General features: G+C 47.1%; 3 protein-coding genes across 7 annotated transcripts; 1 reads left to right on the top strand and 2 right to left on the bottom strand.

Annotated features, from left to right (window-relative positions):
• Positions 1 to 3,192: 3,192 nt before the first annotated feature.
• Positions 3,193 to 6,418, bottom strand: agt (angiotensinogen). 2 transcript variants are annotated; one of them, XM_049736446.1, is made up of 7 exons: positions 6,252 to 6,418; positions 4,829 to 5,255; positions 4,402 to 4,756; positions 4,205 to 4,329; positions 3,929 to 4,077; positions 3,666 to 3,816; positions 3,193 to 3,590 (listed from the first exon to the last, which is right to left on the bottom strand). In XM_049736446.1, the coding sequence occupies exons 2-7, from the start codon at positions 5,243 to 5,245 to the stop codon at positions 3,414 to 3,416; spliced, it is 1,374 nt and encodes a 457-aa protein (XP_049592403.1). In that variant the 5' UTR covers positions 5,246 to 5,255; positions 6,252 to 6,418; the 3' UTR covers positions 3,193 to 3,413. The 2 variants fall into 2 exon arrangements, with proteins under 2 accessions (XP_049592403.1, XP_049592404.1); XM_049736447.1 differs by having other exon boundaries at positions 4,829 to 5,252; positions 6,252 to 6,416.
• A 1,149-nt stretch (positions 6,419 to 7,567) lies between these two features.
• On the top strand, positions 7,568 to 10,599 carry LOC125978776 (deleted in malignant brain tumors 1 protein-like). Of its 3 annotated transcripts, XM_049736442.2 has the most exons (15): positions 7,568 to 7,715; positions 7,791 to 7,835; positions 7,981 to 8,076; positions 8,159 to 8,197; positions 8,267 to 8,365; positions 8,460 to 8,498; positions 8,574 to 8,672; positions 8,744 to 8,779; positions 8,855 to 8,999; positions 9,078 to 9,295; positions 9,375 to 9,550; positions 9,621 to 9,851; positions 9,925 to 10,085; positions 10,153 to 10,397; positions 10,468 to 10,599. In XM_049736442.2, exons 1-15 carry the CDS (start codon positions 7,664 to 7,666, stop codon positions 10,500 to 10,502), a joined length of 1,716 nt encoding a protein of 571 aa, XP_049592399.1. In that variant the 5' UTR covers positions 7,568 to 7,663; the 3' UTR covers positions 10,503 to 10,599. The 3 variants fall into 3 exon arrangements, with proteins under 3 accessions (XP_049592399.1, XP_049592402.1, XP_049592400.1); XM_049736445.2 differs by lacking the exons at positions 8,159 to 8,197; positions 8,267 to 8,365; XM_049736443.2 differs by lacking the exons at positions 8,267 to 8,365; positions 8,460 to 8,498.
• Positions 10,600 to 10,829: 230 nt separating this feature from the next.
• On the bottom strand, positions 10,830 to 13,272 carry ikzf5 (IKAROS family zinc finger 5). Of its 2 annotated transcripts, none has more exons than XM_049736066.2 (4): positions 12,902 to 13,272; positions 12,604 to 12,764; positions 12,315 to 12,488; positions 10,830 to 12,233 (listed from the first exon to the last, which is right to left on the bottom strand). In XM_049736066.2, exons 2-4 carry the CDS (start codon positions 12,734 to 12,736, stop codon positions 11,386 to 11,388), a joined length of 1,155 nt encoding a protein of 384 aa, XP_049592023.1. In that variant the 5' UTR covers positions 12,737 to 12,764; positions 12,902 to 13,272; the 3' UTR covers positions 10,830 to 11,385. The 2 variants fall into 2 exon arrangements, with proteins under 2 accessions (XP_049592023.1, XP_049592024.1); XM_049736067.2 differs by having other exon boundaries at positions 13,070 to 13,272.

The raw sequence follows: 13,272 nt of genomic DNA, 5'->3' as shown, positions 1-13,272 counted from the left end.
CTGGGGTTAGAGCCCAGAGCACTAACCACTACACTATGGAAGCCTCGCTCGTACTGCCTGGAATATATATGGTTATATGGGGCAGCACACGAGCAACAGTGGTAGGTTTTTCATGATAAAATGTTTTAGGTCCCACTGAGATTCGAACACGGGTCGCTGGGGTTAGAGCCCAGAGCACTAACCACTACACTATGGAAGCCTCGCTCATGTTGCCTGCAATATATACGGTTATATGGGGCAGCACACGAGCAACTGTGGTAAATTTTCCATGATAAAATGTTTCAGGTCCCACTGAGATTCGAACCCAGGTCGCTGGGGTTAGAGCCCAGAGCACTAACCCCTACACTGTGGAAGCCTCTCTCGGACTGCCTGGAATATATATGGTTATATGGGGCAGCACACGAGCAACTGTGGTAGGTTTTTCATGATAAAATGTTTTAGGTCCCACTGAGATTCGAACACGGGTCGCTGGGGTTAGAGCCCAGAGTACTAACCACTACACTATGGAAGCCTCGCTCGTATTGCCTGCAATATATATGGTTATATGGGGCAGCACACGAGCAACTGTGGTAAATTTTCTATGATAAAATGTTTAAGGTCCCACTGAGATTCGAACCCGGGTCGCTGGGGTTAAAGCCAACAGCACTAAGCACTACACTATTGAAGCCTCGCTTATATTGCCTGGAATATTTATGGTTATATGGGGCAGCACACGAGCAACTGTGGTAAATTTTCCATGATAAAATGTTTAAGGTCCCACCGAGATTCGAACCCGGATCGCTGGGGTCAGAGCCCAGAGCACGAACCACTACACTATGGAAGCCTCGCTCTTATTGCCTGGAACATATATGGTTATATGGGGCAGCACACGAGCAACTATGGCGAACAATTCGGTGACCGATTCTTTTGAACACAAATTTTGAGTGAAACGATTCTAAAGGTTCAATTCACTTGAGAACTGGAATGCACATTACTAGTACAAAACAGTACAGACGACATCGACATCGCCGACTGGTTAGTGACACGGGCTCTTACTCGGTACGTGTTTGGTTCGATCCCAGATGTGAGAATATACCTAAATGTGCATTTATTGTGCAGTTAACCCTTTATTTATTTATTTATTTTACTTCGTGTAGTGTATTGAAGTGTCCATGAGGTGTACCGAATCACAGGCCACGAAAGCAGTTAACCAAATGTCAGATTTTTGTTTTCATGCCCCAAAAAATAAAAACAAGGAATAAAACACCAGACAGGTTTTAATGTTTATTAAAATAGTAATAAAACAAGTAAATTTCAAACCAGCAATCTAATGTGAAATTTCAGTAGATATATTGGATAACAATAATTAGGCGTATATATGCATACACGTTATTTAAAAACTACTACTACTGTTTACACTTTAGTGTTTACCAGCTCAGTGGCCTAAGAGGAGAGTGTCCGCCCTGAGATTGGGAGGTTGGGGGTTCAAACCCCCGGCCGGGTCATACCAGTGACCATTATAACAATGGTACCCATTTCTTCCCTGCTTGGCACTCAGTGTAAGGGGTTGAAATGGGGCCCCCCCCCCTGCTGCTCACGATCATTGGGACTTTAATTTATAAAATCAAGATGACCCAAAGAGAAGCATAATCTCCCCCTTTTTGCATAACGGCGCAACTTTTTTAATCTTTTATTCTATTTATTTTATGCACTGATCAGCCGGCACTTTTAAATTTCGTTGTACAAGTGAGACAATGACAATAAAGATCTATTCTATCCCTTCATGCAATGCCGTTAGCTTGGAGAAAACGTGCATAAAAGAAGTGGTGTTTCAGTGAGTGGTTCTTATTTTCCTTGGCAAATCGTAAATCGACATTCTGACTTACGTAGTTCACGCCAGGAGGGAGACGCAACACCTTCACTGACTGATCCGTTGATGCACGGGAAGGAAGGCAGTTGACGTGAACGGGAAGTGACGTCATTTTCTTCTTCGTTTTGTTTTACGGCGAGGTGGCACCAGCTTCAATGCACATCACCGACACCTACTTTGTGGAACAAGTTACGTTATTGCATGTTGGTTAAAGTCATATTAACTGGAAAAAGAACGAATCACCTTAGGAAGTGATTAATTCACTCTCGTTCACGGAAAAGATTTGTTCTTTTGAACGAATTGTTCACTCACGAGCCAATACTACGTTCACTGACTGATCCGTTGATGCACGGGAAGGAAGGCAGTTGACCCATTAACTCGTTCGCGAACGGAAAAGTCCGGATTCAATCCCTCACTGATCCGTTCTCGCGATGAACTGGAAATGCAAATCACTCACTCATTAACTCGTTCACACGCACATCCGTTCGGTTGGTGAACGGGAAATGCAATTTACGACTCGTTCCTGAACGGGAAGCTACGTCATTTTCTTCTTCGTTTTGTTTTACGGAGAGGTGGCACCAGCTTCAATTGGCATTACCGACACCTACCGTCTGAAGTCATATGAACTTTTTAGAACAGTGAACTGCGCATGGGCCGCGGCCGATCGATGCATAATAGATCAATGACGAAATGGTTTCATGGGGAAGCACCAAGCAACTATGTTGAACATTTAACTGGGGTCATAGTCCAGAGCACTAACCACTAAACTATGGAACCCTGTTTTGTATCACATAAATCTGTGACGTCATTGGGACACTCCATTAGGTACACCGCCATTTTCAGGTGTACCTAATGACAGGCCACTTCATTAGGGAAAAATCATGGTCAAAGCTTAAATGAAAGTGAAAAGTGCCACACCCGCCCTCACCCCCACTTTCTGATTGGCTGTTTGATCTGTGACGTCATTGGGACACTCCATTAGGTACACCGCCATTTTCAGGTGTACCTAATGACAGGCCACTTCATTAGGGAAAAATCATGGTCAAAGCTTAAATGAAAGTGAAAAGTGCCACACCCGCCCTCACCCCCACTTTCTGATTGGCTGTTTGATCTGTGATGTCACTCTGACACTATTATTCGTTCCCTGTGGCCCTGATTTAAAACGGCAAATAACCATTTGTAGTAAGGCTTTTTTGAGAAAAAAAAAATAATTTCTCTGTATTTATTTTTAAATGACCATGTATAATAAGGTTTTTTTCAGACAAGGACATAGGCTTTTTTTTGTGGAAAAAATGACCATGTATAGTCTTTTTTTGTAAAAATAAAAATTATCAGAGAATAAATTAATACTGAGGGAGCAAACATTTTATTCATCCATCAAACAAAAATAAAGTCTTTAGTTAGAATATACAAGACGAACAACTCTACTGCAAAATACTGTACAGCAATTTGCTGTTATAAAACAAAGATTAAGAGATGAGATGAAAAGTGAGGGATACAAGTTAAATTTTCACTTTTCAAAGTCACATTTTTGACAGCTGCTGATGTAGCAAGTTTGGTACTTTTACAGTGTGGGGTTGATGAGTTTGCCCAACATGAGGATGGCGTTGGACTCTCGCTCCACCACCGAGAAGAAGAAGGGCCGATTGAGAGCCACCTTGACGGCGACGCCCGCCTCCTCCACCTTGTCCTGGGACACTGCGTCTTCCTCCAACATCTCCAATGACACCTTGTTCACCGCCTGGCGCCAAGAATACAGTCGAAACTTGAAACAAGTGGTTTGGGAGCCCCATATGCTTATGGTCACTAAGCTCACCTTATCAATGGTGAACTGTTTGGTGTTGGCCAGTTGGCTGAATTGTGCCTGCGAGCCTAGCAGTTCGGCCTCCACTTTTATGTTACGTAAAAGCTCATGCAGGTCGTTCGCAGAAGACAGCGAGAACTTTGGCAGCGACAGCTCCAGCAATCTGTGATGCACCACCAACAACACAGTCATTTAATAGCATGAATAGATAACACAGAGGCATGGGCGGACACACGGACAGAGAGGCTAGGGTTAGGACAGACAGGCAGACTGACCCCTCCTGGAGGCTGTGGCTCCATGACGACATGACTTCAGTGAGTAGTTTGGCTTCAATGTCGTGTAGGCTGGCGCCCTCTTGTGGCAACACCAGCAACATGTAGGAGCGCTTACTTAAAGACAGCTTCACCACCGTGCAATTCCTGTTCTACACAAAGTACACACATATGTACACTATTATTTTTATATCATCTTTGGATAGTCAGGATTTCAAGTTGGTAGCTAACTAGCCAGAAGATTGACCATTTTAAAAAGTTTCTGAATTGTATAAGTACCATATCATTGAAGTAGCTGTACAGGGCTGTGCGGGTCATCATAGGAGTCATCACTGTTGTGCTTTCGTTCACATAAAACTCTTGCAAGGCCGTCTTGTCTGGTTGGAAGGCCGTCCTCCAGTTGCCTGGACAAACAGATGATGTTTGATAGTTCGACACAATACGGGTGTCAGTGAAAAGACAAGCAAGTGACAAACCTTGGAAGTTGAAGAAAGAAAAAAAGAGGAGGTTGGAGTTGACATCCACATCTTTGAAGGCATCCTTTACTTTTCCGTCGGACGTCTTGTCCACAAAAGTGTTCAGCAGCTCAGGCTGGGAGAAGTTCACGCCGCGGATGAAGGACGAGTCCGAGAAGTCCCGAGTGCCTTGGACGACGTCAGCCGACAGGTGAACGTGCGGGTGGGTGAAGAGCCACACTTGGGTTCTGATCTCGTCTTTGGGTCCATCGTCCACCAGGGAGTTGATGCTGTGCAGGGTCTTCAAGACCTTGTGTCCGTCCACCAGGGACACGCAGTCGTCTCGGTCGGTGCCGCTGCTCAGGCCCAGGAGAAGCTGCGAGGGAGAAGGGAAAATGTTGAGGAAAAAGTTGGACAACAGCAAGTCAGCCCATTTGGAGGTCCAAACCTGATAGGAACTAGCCGTCTTCTTGGAAGCCCCCAGGTAGAAGGTGGCCAGGGACCCGTAGGTGTTAACGGGTGACAGCAGCGTGTTAGTGCCCGGCTGCTTCCTGCTTAGTGCCTGGTACATCCTCAAGCCCAACGAGTTGAGCAGCTCGGCCAGCACCACTGTCCTCTGCGTGACGTTCTGCTTCTGTGCATCCTGCTCCGACGGATCCCGGGCGTCGGGCGTCAGGACCTCTATGTCCAGGCGCTCCACGGGAAGCGTCCGCAGGGACTCTGTCGGTTGGGTCTGCAGCGTCTCGCAGCTGACGTTGTCGGCGGCGAAGAGGTGGAAGGGGTGGATGTAGACGCGGTCGGCTCGACCCCCGAGAAGGCAGCACCACAGCAGCAGGACCAAGAGAGTGGGGCGGAGACTTTGCATTTTCACTCTTCTTACAAGCAAAAGAAAGCACAACGTCATGAACACAACATCAGCGGTGGCAAATAAAAAAAAAAAGTACAAATACAAAGTTGGACTTCTAATCTTTGGACTGTAAAGTCTGCAAGTCATTGACATTGAAGGGTTGTAATTTCCTATGGATGCCACAAGGTGACGCCAAAGCGGTTGTTTTTCTATTAAGACAAGGCTGTGATGCTTTTTCCCTTCAACATATTTCCATGGGTCCAAGAAATGATCATTAAAGCAACATTTATTCTAGACAGAATTTTTTTTTTTTTCTGCAGATGGCAGCAATTCACTTCATTACAATCGATTTTACTGACCAATTTCTCTTACTGCCCACATTTAAAAACACTCATCAGTACTCTTTCGACCGGGGGGGGTCCAAATGACACGACATCTGGCTGGTTCTGTTTTTTTAATCCTCCCACACCATGAGTGGAGACAAGGCGAAGGCGACGTGTCAGTGATGGATGGAGCCTTCTTTGTGCCGCTGCAGAATGAACGCAGGCATCGCCCTCGGCAACAAGGCCGCTTTGACAATGACTGGTCAGCGCCAAACATTGAGATTTCCTTTGGGGGGATGCATTATCTATGTATATACAATTAATCTGATTTGACTCAAATAGTCCAAGTTTGAAATTCTGCAATCACCAAAAACAAAATCTGATTGGAAAAGAGCGAGTGATGTTTTTTAGGGGTACATCTGTCAAAAGGAATTCAGGCCAATGTTATTTTGCGCACGTAAACGGAGGACTTTACCCAGTTGAGTGTCTGAGCTTAGCAAACAATACTCTCAGGATGCACGGCAGGACATGGCCTTGGTCCCTGATCCTTTGACGCCCACTTGTCAAAACCCATGACTTCCTGACACATCACATCAAATGTTCACATATGCTCTGACGACAGCCCGGATAAACTAGTCCGTTTCAACCGACAGACAAAAACTTTGTACGACTGTGAAAAGCGAGCGAGGTCGACTCCTTACCGTGTCGCAGGCCGCCGGCGAATGAAACTGCAGCTGCTCGGCCCGTCGGACTTTAAAGCAAGACCACCGTGCCGGTTACTGATTAACAGCCCCCGGCTGACTCACAGCCCGATGGCGATCAATTATGGCGCCCCCGTCCAGCCCTGACTTTTTGACTTGATGATGTAAGTGCATCCTGAAAAGGGGGTCTGAAAGGCCACAATGGGGAGGGAAGAGGCTCCATTCAGCCAAATGTTGCACAGATGTTCCCTCGTCACAGGGGAATTGTTTTCTTGAAAACAAATATGAACCACGGAGGAGGAGGAAGCAAATGGAAAAGTACCAAATAAATGTACTCGCAATGCAAAACAACGTATTTGGCTGGTGTTTGTTGTTCTTTGACGGGAATGGGTTCTGGGTTTGACTCATGGCTAGTCCGGGTACTTGCACATACGCTTCACCGGAGACTTGAAATTGATCATCGTTGTGAATGCGAGTGTGAAAAGTTGTTTTGTACCGTAATTGAGCGGCAACCAGTCATGGGCTCATCTTGCCGAATCAGCGCAAACAGTCTCCGGACACCTAATGAGGACAAACAAGGTTCATTGAGGGCATGAAGAAATGTTGGCTCCAATCCTTCGTCTATCCTGAGAAAAGAGTTCCTTTACAAGCAGCGAGTAGGAAAGGGCCGACATCCATGAGGCAAAATTCCTTTACACACATATTAAATTTACTTATCATAAATGGGAGCTATTAGGCCATTATTTTTATTGTCTGGGTCAAACACAGCTGGCAGCTTCCTCGCGAATATTTGGTTTTGAGTGGACAATTATAATTTGGAAAATTGTTATTTTAGAAGAGTTACCCAAGTTGGAAACCCTAACCCTAATTTTAAACCCTACTTTGAAACCCCAACTCTAGTATGAAACCCTAACCATAGATTGAAATAAGTTCCAAATAAAGATATTTCAAACATGAAATCATTGTTTTTGTTGTCCTAGATATAATACCTAATATCATAGAAGTGAATTACTCTCTACCAAAATGACAAAAATGGCATTTAAAAAAAACATTGATTGTAATATGGGTCATACTTGACCCACTTATTAAAAGTTTTAATGCTAGATGGTAAGAAAGAGCAGCTTTTGCAGCTGACGTTTGCCATCATCACTCACCATCAACATGTCAGAGTTGATTAATTGTGTTTGGTGATTATCAGCACTTCCCCAAAGGTCTCATGCCCGTCAAAGCGGACAAGCAAGTGGCATAAAGTCAACTCCGGCCTCTTTATGACGGCGCGCAGGTGTGTGGTTCTCATGCCAAACAAAAACCACGTGACATTTGGATTATTTATGACTGGTGAAATTATTATATAAAGTGCCGTGTGGTTCTGGAGAGGCAGGTTGGAAGGTGAACTCAAAGAGTCACTCACAATGTGGACCTTCTCGATTGTTTGCAGCGTCGTCATCCTGCACGGCGTGCGAGGTATTGCTTGTTTGGCCGTGGGAAATTGTTTCAGCTGACGGACTGAATACTTCTTTGGTTTTCTTTCCTAATCAGGTGACGGGGGCTTGACTAAAGCCCCGCTGTACATGACTACTGAGGGTATGTTGGAGTAGATTCCATTTGGACGATACCAGCTCAGCAATTCAGATTTTATGATGAGTTGCTTCAACTTTATCAAAGTTACCTAATATCAGTCACTCCAGTTTTTGGAATTTCGTGCTATTCCTCCCATTGTATTCTCTAGGCTCTTCGTGCCGCTACAACTGCGGCAGGCACCTGGGAAGCTGTTCCTGCTACAATTCTTGCCATTACTACGGCAACTGTTGTCATGACTACAACCGTAAGTTTTGGTACCTAAAGCTGCTGTACATTTTGGCGTCCGGTGTTGCCCTTGCATCGAGTGCGTTAAAACTCTCTTTCAGGTTACTGTGACAGAACGACTCCACCAGCATGGACCACAGGTACTTTGTGGATATAATAATCAGGGCCTCCAGGAAATTCCGTGTTATTCCTGTCATTGTATTGTGCAGCCCAGCCTTCGTGCCGCTACAACTGCGGCAGGCACCTGGGAAGCTGTTCCTGCTCCACTTCTTGCCAGTACTATGGCAACTGTTGTCATGACTACAACCGTAAGTTTTGGGACCTAAAGCACTTATTCCTGCTGCTGTACATTTTGGCGTCCAGTGTTGTCCTTGCATCGAGTGCATTAAAACTCTCTTTCAGGTTACTGCGACAGAACGACTCCGCCAGCATGGACCACAGGTACTTTGTGGATATAATAATCAGTGGCTCCAGTTTTTGGAAATCGCGTGTCATTCCTGTCATTGTATTGTGCAGGCCAGCCTTCGTGCCGCTACAACTGCGGCAGTCACCTGGGAAGCTGTTCCTGTTCCAGTTCTTGCGAGTACTACGGCAATTGTTGCCCTGACTACTACTGTGAGCACGGAAAAAAACCCCACCCTCAAACATAAAAAGTGCTGACATCTGCGTCTTTTTTTTTTAAACAGCCCACTGCTACGCCACAACGGACATGCCAGGCACAGGTAGGATCTTCTGCGTGAACACCAGCCAGCCTCACGTTAACACAAGAAGCTCAACAAATAAATGTTGACTTTCAGAGGGACCTTGCGGAGGTTCTATGTTTGGCTCAGGTACCTTGTCCAGTCCCGGACACCCTGACTACTACCACAACAACGCCTACTGTGTGTGGCACCTCAGATCTTTGCATGACCAAAGAGTCTTGCTGGAATTCTCATACTTGCAGTGCGTGAATATTTTGGATCATGGCAAAATCAAACGGCTCAACTACTTGTCTGAGGTCATTTTTGAAATTGTGGACAGGTTGGAGAGCTGCTGCAGGTGCGACTACATTTCAGTCTACGACGGTCCTTCTGAGAACTCCCGACTTTTGGGGAAAGTGTGCGACGACAACAACAACGGCAGCCTTAATATTTTCCACTCCACCTCCAACTACATGACGGTGGTTTTCCGAAGCGACGGATCAGGGGTCGGGAGAGGATTCCGTGCGGACTTCACGAGCGCTCTCCCGCAGGACTCAGGTGGAAGGAAGAGTAGAAAATGGACCCATTGGTGGGAGAGTTTGCTTGTCTTTGGCAACCATTTGTTTTGATTCACCAGGTAAAGTCAATTGCTCCCAGGATAACATGAACATCACGATTGGACGGAAGTACTTGAACTCGCTCGGCTACGACGGCCACAGTCTCTACGTCAACGACCAGAACTGCAGACCCCAAGTTTTTGCAAAAGAGGTGGTCTTCAATTTCCACGTCAATAGATGTGGCACCAGTCGAAAGGTAGACGGCACATCCGCCAGAGGGTGATGGCGGACAACCTGCGAGTAAAACATACAAATGAATATTTCAGTTTGAGAACGGAAGAGTGGTGTACCAAAACGTGGTGCGCGGCTACACGTCGAGCAGCGGTGACATCACGCGCAAAGCTAACTTGAAAATCGACGTGGTGTGTCGGATGGATCAATACTCGGTGGCGCAGATTATGTACCTGGCGCAGAATCACGACAACACCAGCATCACGGGCACGGGAACATTCAACACCTCCATGGACTTCTACACCAGCAGCAACTTCTACTACAAGGCAGGAAAAAACTTGACTTTTATGGAACCTGAAATCCACACAGGCAACTAACCTTGATGTTCTGCTCTACCAGGTGACCGAATCCCCGTACAAGGTTTCCCTCAACCAGGACCTCTACATCCAGGTGGACCTGAAGAGCAGCAGTGAAAGCTATCTGGATATTTTCCTTGATACCTGCCTTGCCTCGCCGTCCGAAAACTTCCACGGGACAGTCTACTACCTGGTCCGCAATGGGTAAGAAGAACAACCTTTGTGAGGGAGCACAGGAACTTTCCATCCACATGGTTCTATTCTCATTCAGGTGTCCCATCGATAACACCTACCAGTCGTTGGCGAGTGGCAGCAGCCGCTACGCTCGTTTCTCCTTCAAGGCCTTCCAGTTCCTGCGGAGCGCTGAGCAGGTTTACATCCAGTGCAAGGTCCTCATGTGTCAACGCAATGACTGGAATTCCCGTTGCCGCCGCGGCTGCCTCAAGCGCAGGACCAGAGACGTTGGCGCCAAACACGAGAGCCGGACTCTGGTCCTGGGTCCCATCCAACTCATGGGTATGTAGCACTTGAAACTGATAAACGAAAAGTGGCGACATTATCCATGCTGGTCTCTTCTTCTCCTTAGAACCTGACAAAAAGTATGAGGGATCAGCAAATTAGGATGTCGTTTAACGAGATCATCTTCACTTATCATTTTCATAATCAGGAATGAAACTGAAACATACTCACCGGTGATTAAAAGCTGCAAGAAAGACAACGTCTGACTTTTCTTTACGCTTACACTCCACAGTTGGCGACGGTCATTTGAATTAAAAAACACTTTTAGTGACGACATAAGGCATTATTCTCACCTTGTGCTGCTCGGCAACAAGTCACAACTGTACACGCGTTGCTTGGCAACAGACAATAGTGTCCATGCATTGGACAAACTTACTAATGGACAACACACACTAATTCTTGGAAGAAAAAAAACATCAACCACTTGGAATAAATATAGGTAAATATTTAATGGAAAAAAAAAAAGCACCGAGGAAATACATTTTGGGAATCGCTTATCCCCGAGGTTGTAAGGCCATGGGGATACACTTCATAAAGTGACTTCAGATGATGGAAAAAAAGCTTCCGTGTTGTGTTACGTTTCCTGGCGAGGTGTGTTCAGGAACTACATTGCACAAAAAGATCAAATAGTCGCTTAAAATCCAGTTGCCGCCTAAACAGCGGCTGACTAGCTAGTAAAAACTTGCCACGGCGGTCAGATAGTGTCATCTTGCGGTGTGGCTGGAATCGACTCCTAAAGGTCATAGCAGCATCGGTGAAGGAGGATTTTGGCTAAATGAAGGAGATACTTGAGATTTGTTGCTATCTCACGCATTAAAGTCAACATGTCAGGCACTGCAAAGAAATACTGGCATCATTTCCACATCACGTCGCTCGGATATATCTGAATGCGGACATCTTCCTGGAAGGCTAAATGCTACATCAAGGCCAGGGGAGAAAACCAACAATAAATAAAGATCCTACAATGTTCTTCATTTCAAATTGCTCACTTGTGCTGTCCACGAGCAAAGTGGCAGGCAAAGTCGTACTTGCTCCTGCACTTGTGGCCGCAGATGTTGCACTGGAACGGGTTCTCGTAGCCGTGGCAACCCATGTGGATGGTGTAGAGGATGTTGTCGGGGAAGAAGACGTCGCAGTGCTGGCAGTGATGCGGCGCGTGCTGGGGGGACCGCGAGGGGGCCCGTTGGCCAGGCGTGCCGGGCTGGCTGCTGGTGGCGCTGCTCCGCCCGCTGGAGGGTCCCCCCGCCGGGCTGCAGTTGCTGAGCTGAGAAGGGGCTCGCCGTTCGGGGCTGATCGGTGACGAGGACGAGCGCTGGATCAGGAGCGGCTTCTCGTCCGCGATAGATTCGGCTCCTGGGGACGCGGGGGGCTGGCGCGAAGAAGGGAGGCTGACGCACTGGCCAGCCAGGGCGGACAGTTGGTTGAGGGGGTTGTCCATGATCAGGTTGGAACGAAGGCGGCTTTGAAGCTCCTCCTTGCCGTCCTCGTAGGCCTCGTCTTCACGGGAGCGCTCTTCCGCGTCGCAGGCCGGGGGTGTCGTCGCCGAAGAGGAGCACGAGGCGATGAGGAGGCGGCGGCCGTAGCTGAACGAGTTGCTTTTTTTCTGCAGCGCGCTAAGCAACTTCTTGTGCGAGAGCGAGCGTGCGTCCTTCTTGGGGACCACTTTGTGGCGCCGGCGCCGGTGATGCGACAGGTTGCTGCGGTCGCCGCAGCGGAAGGAGCACAGCTCGCACTTGTACGGCTTCTCGCCCGTGTGCGAGCGCATGTGGGCCTCCAGGTGGCGCTCGTAGGCTGAGGCGAACGGGCACAGGTGGCAGCGGTGAGGTTTCTCTCCTATTGGATGGAGACAAATATTCACTTAGAAATATTTGTAAAAAAAAAAAGTTTCTATATGCAATCCTACTGATTCAATACCCGTGTGCATTCGAATGTGCTCAACGAGTCTAGCTGTGCCCCGAGTGGCGTAGTTGCAGTACAGGCACTTGAGTTTGCCATCAGAGGTTCTTTCAAAACCGTCCACCAACATCCCTGAGCCGTCCTCCAGGGAAATGTCCACCGCTGGGTGATCAAGCCCATTCTGACTGCAATCTGCACATGGAGGAGTATACAGTTATTATTGGGCTCAAGCCCCCGCAATTTGCAAAGGTTCACTGTTACACGATCAATCATCACCAGCTTGACTTTTGAGAAGCGCCAACGTTACCTGCCGGTAGTTCATCAGCCTCCTTGACGCCGCTGACAGAGCCCGATATCATGTTGACATGCTGGGTCTGCTGGCTCAAATACTCCTGGAAGTCCTTCACGAAGTCCAGCGTGTCTGGCTTTTCCTCGCCCATTGAAAGCAAGGCACGGAGAAATCCGACACTGCAACATTTTCAAAAAGAATAGACCATTTGTTGTATTTCCGGGAGGCAGGAAAGTGAGTGACTGGAGCTGATGTAGACCGAAAATGACAAAAGCGTATCAGTTCAATACATGCTCCTGCGAGTTTATATACTTACATCCGTTTCGATTTACTGGTTTGAAAATCCCAGACCGGTAATGACAAAGAAATGTGAACACATCCAGTCGGTGCGTGTTACACACCCCTTTTCATCGCCGCCATGTTGACGTCTCAGGTAAATACGCTACATTTACAGCTAACGTTAGCATGTGGCTAAATCGAGCACCTTTTTTTCAGCGCAGGTGCCGGTTTCTTCTTGACAACGTCATTGTCGCCTTTCTTTCTTGCGTACGGTCGAATTCTGTTAACATGTCCCCGATGTATGCACGCGCTGAATTATCCCACGCGAAGAGCCGATGATGCTAAATCAAAACATTGCCACTGGTGAAGGGGTGAAAGTTCGCCAGGTTGTGCAACACGGAAAATGAT

This window comes from Syngnathus scovelli, chromosome 12, assembly GCF_024217435.2.
Source record: "Syngnathus scovelli strain Florida chromosome 12, RoL_Ssco_1.2, whole genome shotgun sequence".
NCBI classification, from domain to species: Eukaryota; Metazoa; Chordata; class Actinopteri; order Syngnathiformes; family Syngnathidae; genus Syngnathus; species Syngnathus scovelli.
This window is presented reverse-complemented; position numbering and strand designations above follow the sequence as displayed.